Source organism: Balaenoptera musculus, chromosome 4 (assembly GCF_009873245.2).
Source record: "Balaenoptera musculus isolate JJ_BM4_2016_0621 chromosome 4, mBalMus1.pri.v3, whole genome shotgun sequence".
NCBI classification, from domain to species: Eukaryota; Metazoa; Chordata; class Mammalia; order Artiodactyla; family Balaenopteridae; genus Balaenoptera; species Balaenoptera musculus.
The window spans coordinates 57,249,542-57,269,462 of NC_045788.1; the positions used below are offsets into that span (position 1 = coordinate 57,249,542).

The following is a 19,921-nucleotide window of genomic DNA, read 5'->3' on the forward strand; positions in this document are numbered from 1 at the left end:
CTGAATCTGTTTAATATTAACAGAGCCAAATAAATTAACAAAAACAGAGTAATTTCTCTCCCCCACCCCAGAAGCCTGGCTATTTTGTTTTGTACTTCTGCCTTCTTTTTGTAAGCTAGCAAAGACTAAGAGAAGCAAAATTCCTTAAAGTGCAAATCCTTAGAGTTCTGTTTGTAATAAAATTTAAAACATTGAAAGTAAAAAAATGTAAATTCATCTTCCACAATCAATGACATGAAAAAAGTGGGAAGGGGGTTTTTCCAGCTTAATTGCAACTAAAGAAACATAACAAGTAGGTTTGACTATAGACCTTGCTTGGATCTTGTTTTGAAACAAACCAACTGAAAAAAGGACATGTGTAAGACAGAGAAATTTGTGTCTTTGATGATATTAAGGAATTAATGTTCTTTTTGTTAGGTGTGAAAATTATGTGTGTTTATGTAGAAAATATCCATATTTTATAGAGAATTGTGTAAGAGTGAAATGACCTGGGATTTTCTCAAAATGCTTGAAAAAGAGAAAAAAGAAGACAAGGAAGGAGGGAGGGAAGGCGGGAGAGCAAAAGGAAAAAAACAAAAGGCAAGTATGGTTTGGTAATTATTGAAAATGGGATGATGGGTATATGAGGGTACATTTATTATTCTCTCTATTCTTACATACATTTGGAAAGTTTATAAAAGTCATGAACATATCCAAAACGCATGCAGGTTAAAAATGAAAATGATAGATTTAGTGAAATTATCGTCCAAGTAAACTACCCTTTGAATATGCTGGACCTCATCATTTTTATGAGTAAATCAATGATACATAATCCATTTAAAAATTCTTAAAGGGATTTTACACCTGTGAAGGGCAATAAAATCATGACCGACATTCTTTTTGATGTTCCTCCTCAAATCTTTTTTCTTTTCTTAATGGCTTCAAAGAACCTGAAAATCTTGTAGCTTTTTAAGGGTAACTAAGCTAAGCTTGTTTTTTTGGTTTTTTGTTTTGTTTTGTTTTGATATTTATTTATTTATTTGGCTGCATCAGGTCTTAGTTGCAGCATGCAGGATCTTTGGTTGCAGCATGTGGGATCTTTTAGTTGCGGCATGTGGGATCTAGTTCCCTAACCAGGGATCGAACCCATGCCCCCTGCACTGGGACCTCAGAGTCTTAACCACCGGACAACCAGGGAAGTCCCAAGCTAAGCCTGTTCTGATGTTACCCTTCCCCTTAAGACTCCATATCAATTTTCCTATTTCAAAACAGATTTAATATTTCAAAACATATTTGGGGGGAAAATTGAATATGAGAGGAATGCCTACTAAGTAAATCTTTGCCATTAAACATACTTTGAACACACAAAACGGACTAAACCTTGTACGAATATTTACACTGTGGTAAGGATTTCATGCATCCTTTCATTTTGTGCTTCATTCATACAATAAATATTAGGTGGTCACTCTGTCAGCACTGTGCTAGGTAAGCTTTGGGGATTAGCAGTCAGCAAGACAGACTGATTTCTTACCTTCTCAAAGCAGACGGTCTACTTGGGAGACCCCAAGAGTCCCCATCCACTGCTTCCAGGAGGCGGTGTTTCACTGTGATTAGTGATCATTATAAATAATTATGTCTTTTGGGTTTTTGAATGCCAACAGGAAAAGCAATGCTACTCAGTTCAGACTAGTCAAAGTTCGGAACAGGTAAACTCTGGATATTCCTGATCATCAAAAGCAGCTCCTGTTACCATTTACTATGGGGCACCACTTGGTACAAGACATGAGAACTGCTACATGAAAATACTCCAAGAAAATTAGAGTTCTAAGAGATTTACATAGATTTTCAGTGTGGCCTGATAAGGCTGCTATACAAGCAACTAAAAACATATTTTTGTATTGTCCCCTCCATAGTGGCTACCACAGTTATCTTGCAACTAGTAAGCTTTAATAAATGCTTGTTAAATGAATAAATAATTTAATTTAAAATCCAAAGACACACTAATGGAATATAGATTTTAATAGACTCTGTTCTTTAGCCTCACACCCTGGATGAAGGAATGTATAAATTTAGCCTTTGTCTCAGTCAGTGATGGAAAGTGATTTTTTTTAATCACAGTGGGGTTTTTTTTTAATGTTTCATTTATTTATTTATTTTATTTATTTTGGCTGCGCCGAGTAGCATGTGAGATGGTTCCCCCAACCTGGTCCTCCACAGGTGAAAGCACCGAATCCTAACCACTAGGCCACCAGAGAACTCCCAGAGAGTGATTCTTCAATAACAAACAATCCCAAAAGCTTATCAATTTAACACAACAAAAGTGTTTCTTGCTCATGTCATGTCTGCTTTGTGTCCTGATAGCTCTCCAGACAGAGGAAGGGAGGGCTAGAGAAGCAAGCACCGGAATGAATTGCCTCCACCTAAGAGTGACACATAGCACTTCTACTGACATTTCAATGACCAAAGCAAGTCATGTGGCTCTACCCAACTTCAAACAGGACAGGGAGTAAAATCACCTGTATGGCTGAGAGTAGAGAGCACCAGAAATTGGATACTGTTGAACAGTAGTAATGCCTACCACAGACCTAACCAGTCAATGAGTTTTCTTCCTAGGGATATCAAATGTATGTATTTACTTCCTAGGGATATCAAATATACCTATTTACTTCCTGGGGATATCAAATATACCTATTTACTTCCCAGGGATATCAAATATACCTATTTACTTCCCAGGGATATCAACTATACCTATTTACTTACTAGGGATATCAAATATACCTATTTACTTCCTAGGGATATCAAATATACCTATTTACTTCCTAGGGATATCAAATATACCTATTTACTTCCTAGGGATATCAAATATACCTATTTACTTCTTTTCATCATCTATTAACCTCAGTTTCCCTTGACATGGTTTAGCCTTCAGATCCTCACAGGTATGAGTGTCTGAGTTCAAATTTATCAAATGGATACAACACTTGACCTTCCTTCCCAGATGCTATAAATAAAGTCAATACTCTAGAAAATGAAAAGTGTCACACAAACACTGTGGAAGGTATAATTAATATTCTAATAAAGAAGTCTAGGGCTTCCCTGGTGGCGCAGTGGTTGAGAGTCTGCCTGCCGGTGCAGGGGACACGGGTTCGAGCCCTGGTCTGGGAGGATCCCACGTGCCGCGGAGCGGCCAAGCCCGTGAGCCACAGCTACTGAGCCTGCGCATCTGGAGCCTGTGCTCCGCAACGGGAGAAGCCGCGACGGTGAGAGGCCCGTGCACCGCGATGAAGAGTGGCTCCTGCTCGCCGTGGCTGGAGAAAGCCCTCGCACAGAAGCGAGGACCCAACACAGCCAAAAATAAATAAATAAATAAATAAAAATTTATTAAAAAATAAGTCTAGTCTGATTTTATGTATCCATTCATTGATTCATTCAGTTAAAGAAACAATAAAGACTAATAGCAATTGAAAGTTGAGCACTGAGTGAAAAAGTTTTATTGCCAAGAAGAGAACTTGACCTAGTACAGAGTCTAGGTAAACTCCCAGAGAGGAGGTTCAGAGAAGAAATGGAGTAAGACTTTTAGAGCCAAAAGACTATCTCTGCCTACTTTAAGGAAGCAAAGTGAGTGGACTGACTGGCTGGCTAGATCTGGGCTTGCTGGTTTTGAAAGCACTAGGCTGGCTGCTTGGAAGACCTCTGCCGTGTAGATGGCTCAGAATTACGGAGTCCAGTTTTCTCTGTTGGGAATGTGAGGTCCCTGATGCAAGACTACGGCATGCCGTTGCCTCATGTTTGAGTCAGGACTATGGCGCCCAGTTAGGTCTACACTAGTGTCATCAGGCTAGGTAACCTGGATAGAGTTTATCAATTCATTCAACAAGCTGAATCCCTAGACTCTTTACCTGCCCCATCCTCCTTAGACCAAGCTAGGCACCTGTCATGAGCTCCCATACACTCTTTACTTACCTTATATATGTTTAGTCATTACATTCCAGTGCTGTTTCATTGCCTATCTTCTCTACTATAAGGACCAGCATGGCAAGGAACATGTCCATCTTGCTCATACTGTACCCCCAGTACCGAATACAGTGCTGGACATAAGATAGATATGCAATGACTATTTTATTGAGGCTCTATGCCTGTGCTAAGCAGGGAGATGGAACAGACTGGAATATAAGAAAACTAGAATTCAAAGTCTGTGGACAGACAATATGATAAACAGGGGTGGAGCCAAATTTTGTGAGAACAGAAGCTTACGCAAACTGAGGGCACCGATTTAAGAAAAATAACAAAATTATAAATGCAAAATTAAGTACCTCATCCTAGAAGAGGTTCATGCACTTGCGGGGACTTGAAGCTTAAAGCTTCATTATCTCCACAGTAAATGCATCTTTGATGATAAGTGGACTAATGCACCAAATACTATAAAATCTCTGAAGAGTGATCAGAGATCTCCGCTAGGGAAAATCAAAGACTTCACAGAAGAGATAAACTGTGAGCTTGATCTTACAGACAGAAACAAAGGAAAGGAATTGCAGGTGGAAGAAACATACTGAAACACACGGATGAGAAAGAGCTGGAGCCTATCTGTGGAATAGTGAGAAGCATTGTACTATTTACCCAATGTCAGGTTGGGTGGGGAAAGCCTTAGGCTAGTGGTTCTCAAAGTGTGATCCTGGGACAGCAGCATCAGCATCACCTGATGCTTAACAAGCCAATAAAGAAATAACATACTCCAAACCGAAGATAGATTAATTACACTACCGTTCCAGGCAGACGGGAGGTGTAAGAAATAAAGTCCAAATTTAGTTGAGGTGTACCTTTTCTATAAGCTGGCTCTCAGAAGAGTCGTCTTAGTCAACAGAGAGCTGATGTCCAGCTGCCAGCACAAATCAAAAGTTCCTCGCTGCCAGGGCACAACGCTAGTGGAATGAAGGTGCCGGCGCTGACGGGCAAAATGATCTCCTTCCCGGGCCCGCTGCACGGTTTCACCACTGCTCGCAAAGAGAAGCCTTCAGAATGGTTCCATAACACCCCCTAGTGGCTTCCACTATCAGGTCAAGAAACAGCCCAACTACCCAAGAGGAGGGAATGAAACATACTCTCCTTTACAAATTCCACAAACCTGTGTCAATTCCCTATTCCGTGCCATAATTTACTATACTAGGATTAAAAGGTGCCTCTAAATCTCTTCATACTTTATTCAGGCCATGCCAGCATTCGTAAATAGTCGTTTATTTGGGCTAAACACACACATAAAAGTTATGAAATCGTAAAAAATCGAGACACACACTAGTGTCTCTTTCAAATATGACTTTATCTCCTGGGAGATAGTTGAAGGGGTCAGAGTAAAGTCTATGATAACTATCCGGTGGTTGGTTGGTTGGTTAGTATGTGGTAAGCAAGAAAAGCACAGTAGACGTATGGATAAAAAGACACAGATTGCAGTCCTGACTTTTAGAGTGACCTTGGGCACATGATGATCCATATGGGCTTCATCATCCATTTAACAATTATTTGGACCGGGTGCTGATGCTACAAAAATGAATAAAACCTAGTCTCTAGACCCTCACAAGCTCACTTTACTAATTTGTAAATTGGGACTAACAACCTTAACTCTTTGTCAAAAAGATTAAACATGTGACCACACCCTGTTCACAAGTTTATTTACGCTTACTTAATTTAATCCTCTCTACCTCTGCTCCTAGAAACTCAAGGTCGGAAAAGGAGTTAAATCATCTAAACCAATCCGCTATAATTTCACACTCATTCCACCAAGATTTTTTGAGTCAGGGAATCCGGCTAAAGCCTAACAATGATTCACGACCTTTTAAGAGCTTAACGCTCCTGCCCCGTGGACAGCTGCCCTTTTCGTCCCCAATAGGCTGCGGCCCCTCTTTGGGGTTTGAAATGCCACGTGCCTTGCCTACCCCGAGCAAGACCATTCTGGCACGTCCCCAGGCGGAGCTTAGTGGGAAAAGGCCGCCTGGCGCGCGTCGCTTCTCCCACTTCTTCCGTGCGGGAGGGAGGGCCGGGGGCGGGCGGGGGAAAGTTCCCTCGGCAGCCTCGCCGGGAGCAATTCTAGAGGGTGGAATCGCCCGCTCGTTTCGGGAAGGGCGGTCCCCCGCCCGGAAGGGACCCGCCGCGGCGCGGAGGTGCCTGCCGGGGGCGGGGCAGGCCGCCGGGCCACCCCCGGCGCTTGAGGCCGGTGGTCCCTCCCAGGCTGGGTGTGCTGTGAGGCCAAGCCACCCGTTCCCCTGCCCCCACTCTCACCTAGTCCCCTCCCCGCCCTCTCGGCGGGCCCCTGAGGCGTGCGGCGCAGGCGCGGAGCGAGGCGGTGAGTGCGGCCTCCGAGCCTGGGCCGGGGGCCTGGCAGGCAGGGCATAGGGCGCGCGGGGAGGGAGTGGGGCTGGCCCGGCTGAGCCCCCGGGAGCGTGAGGGCTAGAGCGGCGCCGCCCGCCGCCGTGCGCCCAAGGGCAGGGCTGCGCGGCCCCTCCGAATGTGCTCGGGTGCCTTGTCCGCCGCCTCGGAGCTGCGCCTGGGCTGGCCGGGCGGGGCCCGAGGACTGGTGAGTGTGAGGGCGGAGCGGGCCGGGCGTTGCACTGCTGCAGGGGCCGCGGGCGTGCGGGCGCAGCTTCCTGCGGGAGAGGGCAGGGAAGACCGGATGGCGTCTTTTAAACTGAAATCCTGCCTTCGTTTTCAGGCAGGATGGCGCTCCCCTCCCCCATCCCGAAGGCAGTTCCATCCCCTGTGGAGGACGCTTCCACCCTGGCTCGCCTCGGCCCCCCGCTGTTTTTTTCCGAAAGGTGCCTCTGGGGTCGGGGCTTGGGAGTTTCCGCTAGTCGCCGGCCCCGGGCGGGGCCGGTGCGTGGCGCCGGGGTGGGGGCGGCTGGGTCCCGGTGGCTCCTGCGGGGCCCCTCCGGGCGTCTGGGCCCGGGACACCCGTCGGTGCCACGCTGGCCCTCAGACCCTGCGGGTGACATCTTGACCCTCCGGCGGCGCGTCCCTTGACCGCGCCTCTAGCCTCAACCTTCAAGCCTCGGTCCCGGCTATAAGTCTCCAGCCAGTATAGCGTAAGCCACTTGTTAGGGTGCTTATAACTCCTTTCGGTCTTGTTTTTCAGTACAACCAAGGGACACGAGTGATTTGAGGCAGTTTTCTCTTAGCAAAGAGATAAAGCAAAGACTGACACTAAATTGGACATATAGTATGGGTTCAAGTTCAAGTTTTCCTGTGGCATTTTTGTGTTTCATTTCTTTTAAAATCTGGAAAATATATACTTGTTTCAAAATGAAGGTGGAAAAGAACGTGCTTTTAAAACTTTAGAAGAAAACTGTAGCTTTTTATTGTAAATGCTTGTCTTACGTTTATACCAATTAGAAAGAGAATATTTACATTGCATGAAAGGCCTTAGAAAGGTTGAACCCTTTGATGTAAGTGCTGACTGCCTATTATCTGTAGTGTGTTTTGTACTTAGACGTTTTTATTGTTGAAAAAAAATGACAGGTGGAAAGATGCTGACGAGTGTCTTGTAAGTTGCTTTAAAAAAAAAAATGTTTTGGATGGCGTGATTTTCTTTTTGTAAACGTAAAATATTTGTGAATACCTTAGCAGGAGAAAAATGTCTAGGTGTGTATGCACCAAAATGTTAACAGTGGTTTTTCTGGATGAATAGATTCTAAGTGATTCAATTCATTTTAATTTTTTTCTAATTTTGCTGCAGTGACGTATATTACATCTGTAGTTTGTTTTTAAGTGAGGAAGGGGAGTTGAGTTAAAAGGTGCATGTTCAGAATCTTCCCAATGAAAGGAGGACTGGTGAGCAAATGTGTCTGTGACATACCTAAGTAAAAAAGCCAAACTTCTTCATCAGGGCAGTTATACATGCAAAAGACACTTAAAAACATTTGCTGAAATGAAGGATGGTTAGCATTTTTGGTCTTGAGGGGCCATTTTACCATCGTGGCTTAAAGGAGGTCTGGTGAGCATTTGGATATTGTTTAGCCCTAAGTAGGAGTCAAACAATTGCTGATCAAGGTAATCTTATTCCTTCCACCTGACAGTCTGAATCCAGGCCAGCTTGCAACATTAATTCTAATGCCATGCTTCGTTTCCTTTTCTTGCTTTTTTGAAAGAATTTGAAGTATTTAACATGCTCGGCTGACAGTGTTCAGTGTTCTATCTGATACTTGTAGAACATTTAGAACATGAAGTATAAAGGTTTTAGCTGTGTAAATTCTGGAAGTGTACAAAAGGTATTAGGAATAAGTCTTGAGATTTTAGTTTATTACATAAATATGAAAACAGCTTTTCTTTTTTTTCTTTTTTAATGCACTTGATGGGGGTGGGCTCAAGGAATGCTATTTGTGTTGTTAGGTGAGGCATTATATATATTGATACCATTTCTGTAAATCATGGTTGTCAGTTTCTTTGGGTGATTCCCTTCCCCTCCTCCCAGTTGGTGGCTGAGTAAGAACTGGAAGCAAGACGTAACTCTCTGGTAGCAGTGATTAGAAATGAAGATTTACTCACACAGTTAGTTGTTCAAAACCCAGAAGTCAGAAGACATGCTTTTTCATCTCTGGTTCTGCTACTTTGTTGACTTGACTTTCCCTGAGTTTGTTTCCTCATCAGTAAAATTGGAGTGGATTTGACAGTAGCCCTTCTATGTACTTCACAGGATTGTTGTGAAGATCAAATAAAATAAGGAAAATTTGCAATAAACTCAACAGCACTATAAGTGTAGTATCACAGCACGTGTAGTGCTGATATACCCTGAACTTAGTGAAGCAGCAAAAACAGTATGTTCACCTCAAGTTCCTTACCACTAGAAATGAGATGGTCTTAGTAATGATGCCAAGTTCTACCTGCTATATAGTATATCACTGTGGTGATAAGAAAAGCAGTTTATAAGCTGGTAGAGAAGACTTCACAATGCATTTTTTTTCTTGACATTCCTTACTTTCCCACTGCTACAGGGGGAAGAACACTAATCTGAAATGGAGTAGGCAGTTCTGATTCTGACACTAATCTATTACTTGAATTGGGGTGATCACTTTATCTCCCTATTTGTTTCCACAACTAAAATAAAGGGATTGAAAGCATGGTCTTCAAAATCAGATCTTTGTTCAGATCCCAGCCCTGTCACTTATTAAGTATTCCACTGACTTAAATTTATGCCTCAGTTTCCTCATCAGTAACAAAGGGTAAAGAATAGCGATTTTGAGAGTGTTGTGGATTTTGCAAATCATAGGGTTAAATAAAATAATGTACACAGCATGGTACATAATTGGTGCTCAAATGATTATTATTCTTTATTAAATAATCTATAAGGATTTAAACAGTTTAAAGTCTAATTTGGAGTTGGCCTGCATTATATTGGCTTTCACTGTGGCTGAATAAATTAATGAGATTTATATTCCTATTTTGGTGTTAAGATACAACTATAGCTTTAGAAGGTAAATTCATTTCAACAAAACGTGACACATATTTACATATAGTCACATATTTATGGATTTATACAAGTTTTAGTACTTAATACAGTATGTTCAAAAGAATATTGTACTTGAGTTAATTCTGTATAGCTTTCTAGTTGACTAAGATCTGGTACCATTGTATTCTTTTTTTTTTTTTAACTAATTTTATTTATTTATTTATTTAGGCTGCGTTTGGTCTTTGTTGTTGCACACAGGCTTTCTCTAGTTGCAGCGAGCGGGGGCTACTCTTCGTTGCAGTGTGCTGGCTTCTCACTGCAGTGGCTTCTCTTGTTGTGGAGCATGGGCTGTAGGCGCACAGGCTTCAGTCGTTGTGGCACGCGGGCTCAGTAGTTGTGGCTCGAGGGCTCTAAGCGCAGGCTCAGTAGTTGTGGCACATGGGCTTAGTCGCTCCACAGCATGTGGGATCTTCCCGGACCTGGGCTCAAACCCATGTCCCCTGCATTGGCAGGCAGATTCTTAACCACTGCGCCACCAGGGAAGTCCACCATTGTACTCTTGAGTCTCAGAAATGAACTACATTTTTGCTCTTACGACTTTTGTCATGTTTTTTTCTACAGGCATTTTTTTTACCATCTGTGAAAACTTCCTGTAATTCATTTTTCCTCACTCCAGTGTTCAGAATTATATCAAGTAAGTGGGATGTAGTAAAACTAATTAGTCAATTCTATACCAGTCTGTCGGAATTTAATCATTCAGTGGCTGCCGTACTCTTTTGTTCTCGACAGAATGTTGAATGTGACCTCATAAGTCAGAAAAGGATTTTTTTCTTGAAAATTATATTCTGAGCTTCTATACAATGAGTTTTGGTTTTTTTGTTTTTTTGTTTTTCCTGAAGCCAGGGCATCAATACAGATTTGTGACAGTATTTTTTTGAGGGAATGTATCTACCTGTGGCTTCAAAACTGTGTCAAAATATTCCCAGCTGTAAGAAATGTACCTGTAAAACTCTTAATTTGGTGCCATAGGCACAATTTGTCTTCTATAAAAAATAATTTAAGCATAAGGCTTATGTTATTATCCAGTTTTCACAATTGCATCCATATTTGAAAAGGAGTTCTCGACCTCAGTAAGAAAGAAAACAGAACTTGGTGTCCTGCATTTAAACTTGATCAGAAAAATAAATACAAAATGTAAGCAGAAGGATTGTTTAACATTTCTCTTATGAAGTGGATTTTCATACTTCCTATTGCCAATAAATTATTTGGTTAGCAGAAAATTTTATAACAATATTAACAGTTGTGATATATTTGTTAAATTTTTCCATTTTTAGATTAAAAAGATATGAATGAATATCCTAAAAAAAGAAAAAGGAAGACTTTACACCCTTCTCGTTATTCAGGTCAGTGTGTGATTAAATTATTTAAAAGTTAGGCCGTGTATTCCCATGCAGTTGTGTTTCCATCATTTTCTCATAAATGATCTGATAAGAGTTAAATATCTGGGTCAACTTTTAGGTAAGAGTAAACTTTAAATAAATTGTCTGAAAATATATTTCTCAATGTCTGCCATGTGCTAGGCACACATCAGAACTTTGCAGACATTGTTTAATCCTCACAACTTCGTGGTTTATAGATATTTAAAATTAGATATCTGAGGTTACATACTTATACAGCATAATTGATATTTGCCTGTGTGATTCCCAAGCTTGTGCTTAAGGCACAGCAATAACCTTGGTGGAAGATATTTTGCATCATTGGGAAAATACTTTATCTTGTACATTATTTTCAGAAATATGAATTTCATTTTGATTGTGTAATTTTATATCCTTTCTTTGAGGTTGGCTCTGCTGTCTTAGCAAATAAGATGTCTTTGGCCATCTGTAACAAATGCAACCCACATGCATATACTTGGGGCAGTCTCAGGTATACCTGTTAACCAACCCAACTTACACATTTTTCATATCTGAGGAAATTAAGCCTGGTTTACTGCTTACTGGCACTTCCCAGGCAAGAGTTGAAATGACTGTATTCAGGGCCCTAACTGGTCCTCAAACTTTCTCCTATGTGTTATGCTTTTCCTACAGTACATGGCAGATCTTCTTGGTAGTTAATTCAATGTTTTTTTTGGTTTGTTATTTTTGGGATTTTTTTTTTGTTTTTTTTTGTTTGTTTGTTTTGTTTTTTTTGTTTTTTGGGGTTTTTTTGGTTTTTTTTTTTTTTTTTTTGCAATTAACACGTATATTGCATATTTATATTTTGTGGGATTCTGACCAAGGCAAATGTATCTTTGTGTGCTTCAAAGTATTATATTTTAAATTGTATAATTTATGGTTCTTTCAAAGCTCAAAGTCAGTGTCAGATCTGAATTATAAAAGCCTTGAGAATTGAGGGAAATGTTAATACTTTGTTACAAATACTATGAAATTTTATATATGTTGGATAAAGAGATGGGTGTCATTAAATGTATATATGTTCAGTATGCTTGAAATTTTTAAAATTTTGTTTTCAGATTCCTCTGGAATAAGCAGAATTGCAGATGGATTCAATGGCATTTTTTCTGATCATTGTTATAGTGTTTGTTCTATGAGACAACCAGACTTAAAATATTTTGACAACAAAGGTATATCTAAATTTTCCAAAATATTTTTCATTAAGTTGCTTTTATAATTTTTCATTTCTTTTTTGAAAATGTGGGTGAAAGTGATGATTTCAAAATGGGCAAGTGTTTAAACTTAAGAAAACAAAAGAGTTTTGTGTAAGAAAGTGAATTTTAATTTTTAACATTATTTCAGAGATATAAATCAAAAACAGATCCTCCTAAATCAATTTTAATCAGCTAGGAATCAGTGGCAAAGCAGGAATGACCCAGAGTTTGGACCATTTATGATGAAAGGTGAAGAATACTGTTACACACAGTTCTTCCACTCAGCTATACCTTTCAGTCTGGAGGGCTAATGGAAGGAAAGAACAGAGGGTGAAGGATTTGGTCATTTTCAATCTTGTATCTTCTATTGACTCCTCTTTTCTAGAGCATTAGATGAATAGTAACTTGCATTTGCTCTCTTCTTCCTCTGAAATAATCAAAACCCCCAGTTCCCGTGAGCTCCTATTATAGGCACAGAAACATAAATTATTTAAAGAACGTGCAGAGATTTCCCTGGTGCTCTAGTGGTTAAGACTCCGTGCTCCCAGTGCAGGGGGCCCGGGTTCAATCCCTGGTCAGGAAACTAGATCCCACATGCTACAACTAAGAGGCTGCATGCTGCAACTAAAAGATCCCACGTACTGCAACTAAGACCCAGTGCAGCCAAATAAATAAATAAATAAATAAATAAATACTTTTTAAAAATAAATTTTAAAAAAAGAACATGCAGAGTCAGAGACATCAGTATGAACTCATGTTTGGCTTAATATACACACAAATGGTTACATACAGAAACATTTATGGGTATATCTATATATACATGGTAGTGTACATGCACATATTTTTTGCTTTGTTAGCTGAGGGGGCCTAACAGAAATGACAGCCCAGTAACAATGAGCACATCCAGTGCCCAGATCTTGGTTTCTAATACCATTTTCCAATAAAAGGAACGAGGGCTTCTTGGAGAAATGGCTGATTTAAGGGAGAGGAAACAAATCTGTACAGAAGAATTCCAAATTATTTATGTAGATACTCCTCACTCAAGGAGGTGGAGCATAACTTTCCACTCCTTAGGTATGGACTGCACTTAGTGACTTAATTCCAAGCATAGAGTATGGAAAGTAAAAGAGTGACTTTACAGTGGAGAAACCTGATAAATACCCCAGTTATCAAGTTCAACGTCAGCAGTGATAAACCACGTTAATAGTATGTACTCTTGATATGATGTGATAAAAATGATAGTTTGCCTCTGTGTTTCCTTCCCAATGATCCATAATCACAGTCTAATCATGAAAAAAAAACAAAGTTCATTAGTGGGACATCCTGCAAAATACCTTACCAGTCTCCTCAAAATTGTCATGGTCTTCGAAAACAAGGGAATTCTGAGAAACTACCACAGTTAACAGTAGCCTAGAGACATGACAACTAAATGGTATGTATCCTGGTTGGGAGCCTGGAACAGAAAAAGGAGGTTATGTAAAAACCAAGGATATCTGGATGAAGTATGGACTTTAGTTAATAACAACTTACCAGTATTGGTCATTAATTGTAACAAATATTAATGTAAGATGTTAATAGTGGAGAAACTGAATGCAGGATATATGGGAATTCTCTGTACTGTCTTTTTTTTTTTTTTTCTATAAATCTGAAACTTCTAAAACATAAAGTCTGTTTAAGAAAGACCTGATGTTGAAGTGCAGTTTTCTCTATTGACTGGCATTTCAGCTTGTCCATGTTAACTTTAAAACATTGGGGCTTTAACAAATTGAAAGAGAAAAATCATATCATCATCTCAATAGATGCAGAGAAAGCTTTCGACAAAATTCAACACCCATGTATGATAAAAACCCTCCAGAAAGTAGGCATAGAGGGAACTTTCCTCAACATAATAAAGGCCATATATGACAAACCCACAGCCAACATCGTCCTCAATGGTGAAAAACTGAAACCATTTCCACTAAGATCAGGAACAAGACAAGGTTGCCCACTCTCACCACTATTATTCAACATAGTTTTGGAAGTTTTAGCCACAGCAATCAGAGAAGAAAAAGAAATAAAAGGAATCCAAATTGGAAAAGAAGAAGTAAAGCTGTCACTGTTTGCAGATGACATACTATACATAGAGAATCCTAAAGATGCTACCAGAAAACTACTAGAGCTAATCAATGAATTTGGTGAAGTAGCAGGATACAAAATTAATGCACAGAAATCTCTTGCATTCCTATACACTAATGATGAAAAATCTGAAAGTGAAATTAAGAAAACACTTCCATTTACCATTACAACAAATAGAATAAAATACCTAGGAATAAACCTACCTAAGGAGACAAAAGACCTGTATGCAGAAAATTATAAGACACTGATGAAAGAAATTAAAGATGATACAAATAGGTGGAGAGAGATACCATATTCTTGGATTGGAAGAATCAACATTGTGAAAATGACTCTACTACCCAAAGCAATCTACAGATTCAATGCAATCTCTATCAAACTACCACTGGCATTTTTCACAGAACTAGAACAAAAAATTTCACAATTTGTATGGAAACACAAAAGACCCCGAATAGCCAAAGCAATCTTGAGAAAGAAAAACAGAGCTGGAGGAATCAGGCTCCCAGACTTCAGACTATACTACCAAGCTACAGTAATCAAGACAGTATGGTACACAAAACAGAAATATAGATCAGTGGAACAGGATAGAAAGCCCAGAGATAAACCCATGCACATATGGTCACTGTATCTTTGATAAAGGAGGCAAGAATACACAATGGAGAAAAGACAGCCTCTTCAATAAGTGGTGCTGGTAAAACTGGACAGCTACATGTAAGAGAATGAAATTAGAACACTCCCTAACACCATACACAAAAATAAACTCAAAATGGATTAAAGATCTAAATGTAAGGCCAGACACTATCAAACTCTTAGAGGAAAACATAGGCAGAACACTATGACATAAATCACAGCAAGATCCTTTTTGACCCACCTCCTAGAGAAATGGAAATAAAAACAAAAATAAACAAACGGGACCTAGTGAAACTTAAAAGCTTTTGCACAGCAAAGGAAACCATAAACAAGATGAAAAGACAACACTCAGAATGGGAGAAAATATTTGCAAATGAAACAACTGACAAAGGATTAATCTCCAAAATTTAAAAGCAGCTCATGCAGCTCAATATCAAAAAAGACCCAATCCAAAAATGTGCAGAAGACCTAAATAGACATTTCTCCAAAGAAGATATACAGATTGCCAACAAACACATGAAAGAATGCTCAACATCATTAATCATTAGAGAAATGCAAATCAAAACTACAATGAGATCTCATCTCACACCGGTCAGAATGGCCATCATCAAAAAATGTACAAACAATAAATGCTGGAGAGGATGTGGAGGAAAGGGAACCCTCTTGCACTGTTGGTGGGAATGTAAATTGATACAACCACTATGGAGAACAGTATGGAGGTTCCTTAAAAAACTAAAAATAGAACTACCATACAACCCAGCAGTCCCACTACTGGGCATATACCCTGAGAAAACCATAATTCAAAAAGAGTCATGGGGCTTCCCTGGTGGCATAGTGGTTGAGAATCTGCCTGCCAATGCAGGGAACACAGGTTTGAGCCCTGGTCTGGGAAGATCCCACATGCCGCGGAGCAGCTGGGTCCGTGAGCCACAACTACTGAGCCTGCGCGTCTGGAGCCTGTGCTCCACAACAGGAGAGGCCGCGATAGTGAGAGGCCCGCGCACTGCGATGAAGAGTGGCCCCCGCTTGCCACAACTAGAGAAAGCCCTCGCACAGAAACAAAGACCCAACACAGCCATAAATAAATAAATAAATAAATAAATAAAATTTAAAAAAAAAAGAGTCATGTACCAAAATGTTCATTGCAGCTCTATTTACAATAGCCAGGACATGGAAGCAACCTAAGTGTCCATCGACAGATGAATGGATAAAGAAGATGCAGCACATATATACAATGAAATATTACTCAGCCATAAAAAGAAACGAAGTTGAGTTATTTGTAGTGAGGTGGATGGACCAAGAGTCTGTAATACAGAGTGAAGTAAGTCAGAAAGAGAAAAACGAAACCGTATGCTAACAGATATATATGGAATCTAAAAAGAAAAAAAAAAAAATGGTCATGAAGAACCTAGGGGCAAGATGGGAATAAAGACACAGACCTACTAGAGAATGGACTTGAGGATATGGGGAAGGGGAAGGGGAAGCTGTGACAAAGAGAGTGGCATGGACATATATACACTACCAAATGTAAAATATATAGCTAGTGGGAAGCAGCTGCATAGCACAGGGAGATCAGCTCGGTGCTTTGTGACCACCTAGAGGGGTGGGATAGGGAGGGTGGCAGGGAGGGAGGCGCAAGAGGGAAGAGATATGGGAACATATGTATACGTATAACTGATTCACTTTGTTATAAAGCAGAAACTAACACACCATTGTAAAGCAATTGTACTCCAATAAAAATGTTAAAAAATAAATAAAACATTGGGGCTGAGCTGAGGGAATAAAGACTGACTCAAACTCAGTAATTTCAAGTTAAAATTCCCAAGTAACTTTAAAAAGTGTATTCTAGTCCAAATAGGGTATGGAAGCAAAAGTAGTTGCTTGTTTGGACAGATTTTCTGTGTATCTGTGGTACACAGATAACAAAGCTTTTCATAGCTAAATCTAAGTCCTTAGTTCTGTTGGAATTCTAAATTATATTTTAAAACATTGGTACTTTGTTTTATAATAATGTTTAATGCTTTGATATAAATAATAAATATTTTTCCAAATCCCTTTTCACAGATGATGATTCTGATACAGAGACATCAAATGACTTGCCAAAATTTACAGATGGAATCAAGGCCAGAAACAGAAATCAAAACTACCTGGTTCCCAGTCCTGTACTTAGAATTCTAGACCACACTGCCTTTTCTACAGGTAACGGAAAGTAATTAATAGAATTTGCACATTTTATATAGATCAGTGAAAAAATAATAAGTAAAATAAATTTCTTTTTGCCAATGACTTATTTAGTAGGTCTTATTTAGTAATAATAATAATAATAGGCTTGTTTTACTTTTTAGAAAAATCTACTGATATTGAAATTTGTGATGAAGAGTGCGACTCCCCTGAATCAGTCAACCAGCAGACTCAAGAGGAGAGCCCTATAGAAGTTCACACTGCTGAAGATGTTCCAATTGCTGCGGAAGTGCATGCAATTTCTGAAGATTATGATATAGAGACAGAAAACAATTCCTCTGAGAGTCTCCAAGACCAAACTGATGAAGAGCCACCAGCTAAACTTTGCAAAATTCTTGACAAGAGCCAAGCTTTTAATGTGACTGCCCAGCAGAAATGGCCTTTACTGAGAGCTAATAGCAGTGGCCTCTATAAATGTGAACTTTGTGAGTTCAACAGCAAATATTTTTCTGATTTAAAGCAGCATATGATCTTGAAGCATAAGCGTACTGATTCAAATGTCTGTCGAGTATGCAAAGAAAGTTTCTCTACCAACATGCTCCTGATCGAACATGCCAAACTGCATGAGGAGGATCCCTACATTTGTAAATACTGTGATTATAAGACAGTAATTTTTGAGAACCTCAGCCAGCACATTGCAGACACCCATTTTAGTGATCACCTTTATTGGTGTGAGCAGTGTGACGTACAGTTCTCCTCAAGCAGTGAACTCTACCTACATTTCCAGGAGCACAGCTGTGATGAACAGTACTTGTGTCAGTTCTGTGAACATGAAACGAATGATCCAGAAGACTTGCATAGCCATGTGGTAAATGAGCATGCATGTAAATTAATAGAGTTAAGTGATAAGTATAACAATGGAGAACATGGACAGTACAGCCTCTTAAGCAAAATTACATTTGACAAATGTAAAAACTTCTTTGTATGTCAAGTATGTGGGTTTCGGAGTAGACTTCATACAAATGTTAACAGGCATGTTGCTATTGAACATACTAAAATTTTTCCTCATGTTTGTGATGACTGTGGGAAAGGCTTTTCAAGTATGCTAGAATATTGCAAACATTTAAATTCACATTTATCTGAAGGGATTTATTTATGTCAATATTGTGAATATTCAACAGGACAGATTGAAGATCTTAAAATTCATCTAGATTTCAAGCATTCGGCTGATTTACCTCATAAATGTAGTGACTGCTTAATGAGGTTTGGAAATGAAAGGGAATTAATAAGTCACCTTCCGGTCCATGAGACAACTTGATTGTTCTCTTTAATTTCCATAATGTTGATGTAAAATAATAAATTTGACTTTTTTGCAGATGTTAAAATGGATGATTTTAAACACAACTTATGAGAACTGTTTTTAACAAGATCTTTTAAAATTTTTTTTCTTGGCATTGCTATCTTTTTCAGTATATAATTGTATCCTAAATGTGGTATTTTCAATGTATTGTAGTTGGTAGTTTTAACCACTTTTGGTGACTATCATGTTTCTTGCATGTTCTCTGATTTCATAAATTGATAAGAAACAGATGTACTGAAGAAATTAGACTATAGTTTTCCTTCCGTAAACATAGGTGCTGTAAACTTTTTCTTCTTTAAACTCAAAAAAACAAGATCAGTTTTTCATGTATGAAGTCGTTGAAGTACTGTACTATCAGAACTAAAGTGCAACATAATACGCACTTAAGTCCACTGATACTCCCATTAATAAGATCCAGACCCTCCTTTTGCATTCCCCGACAATTATTATCCCCAAGACAATCAATGAACTCCCCATCTGTGTGATTCTTTCAGTGACACTAGGAGGCCAGTGTTATGGTAAGGAGAGATCTGGTTTTCTTGGCAGTCTTTTTTTAATTCTTATTCTACTTTAACCCCATCTATGTGCTAAATAATTTTAAAGGGGGAGGAACTGGTAAGGGGTTCGACAATAAAGTAACATTTCATAACTCATTTATAAATGAATAAACAAGTTATTTATAATCTGTTCACATTTCATTTTCAGTTATGCAACTGCAAAGTCATGCCTGAACTTCTGATATCAAATCATTTTCTGAGAAAACCCACTGAAGTATTAAAATAGAAATAGGAAGATGTGGGAGATAGGGGTTGCTGTATGAAAATGTATAGATTACTTACGATAGTGGTAAATCAATCTTCTATATTAGTTTCCTGTGGCTACCATAACATTATCACAAACTGAGTAGCTTAAACAGTAGAAATTTATTACCTCACAGTTCTAGAGGCTAGAAATTCAGAATTGAAATATTGGCATAGTTGATTGCTTCTGAGAGCTGTGAGAGAAGGATCTCTTCCCCGCTACTCTCCTTGGCTTGTACGTGGCTGTCTTCATGTTCACATGGTCTTCTCCCTGAGTGCAAGTCTGTTTCCAACTTTGCCCCTTTTACAAGGAACCAACCAGTCATTGGATTAGGGCCCACCCTGATAACCTCATTTTAACTTGATAAAGACACTATACCCAAATAAGTTCATATTTTGATGTACTGGGGCCCAGGACTTCAACATATGAATTGAGGGGAGTGAGGGAGAGGCACAACAACTACAATTGAGTAACAGCTTTTTATAGTATCAAGGAGATAGCATTTTGTGCATCATTGACCTCAAATATAATAAACACTGCCGCTGACAAACTATATTGTCATTCAGAAATACTGATATAGTTGAAAAGACTGATTTATGACCCACAGTGTTTTTTTTTACTTCAAGACCCATGGGAGTTCAGTCTGTTTTGAGAATGGTGGCAGCAACAAGTTTTTCAAAACCAATCATTTTTATTTCCACCATGTTGTTATATGTGCATACCTGTATTCCTAGAAACTACCATTCCATCTGCTTATCACATTCTGGGTAGAGCTGTCTGA

The 19,921-nt window shown here is 39.3% G+C and overlaps 1 protein-coding gene across 4 annotated transcripts; it reads left to right on the plus strand.

Annotated features, from left to right (window-relative positions):
- The first annotated feature begins 6,071 nt into the window (after window positions 1–6,071).
- Window positions 6,072–18,988, plus strand: ZNF639 (zinc finger protein 639). Of its 4 annotated transcripts, none has more exons than XM_036850943.1 (7): window positions 6,072–6,313; window positions 6,680–6,782; window positions 10,031–10,103; window positions 10,744–10,812; window positions 11,922–12,032; window positions 16,863–16,997; window positions 17,144–18,988. In XM_036850943.1, the coding sequence occupies exons 4-7, from the start codon at window positions 10,755–10,757 to the stop codon at window positions 18,295–18,297; spliced, it is 1,458 nt and encodes a 485-aa protein (XP_036706838.1). In that variant the 5' UTR covers window positions 6,072–6,313; window positions 6,680–6,782; window positions 10,031–10,103; window positions 10,744–10,754; the 3' UTR covers window positions 18,298–18,988. The 4 variants fall into 4 exon arrangements, with proteins under 4 accessions (XP_036706838.1, XP_036706841.1, XP_036706839.1 ...); XM_036850944.1 differs by lacking the exon at window positions 6,072–6,313 and adding an exon at window positions 6,322–6,544; XM_036850946.1 differs by lacking the exon at window positions 6,680–6,782.
- The last annotated feature ends 933 nt before the right edge of the window (window positions 18,989–19,921 follow it).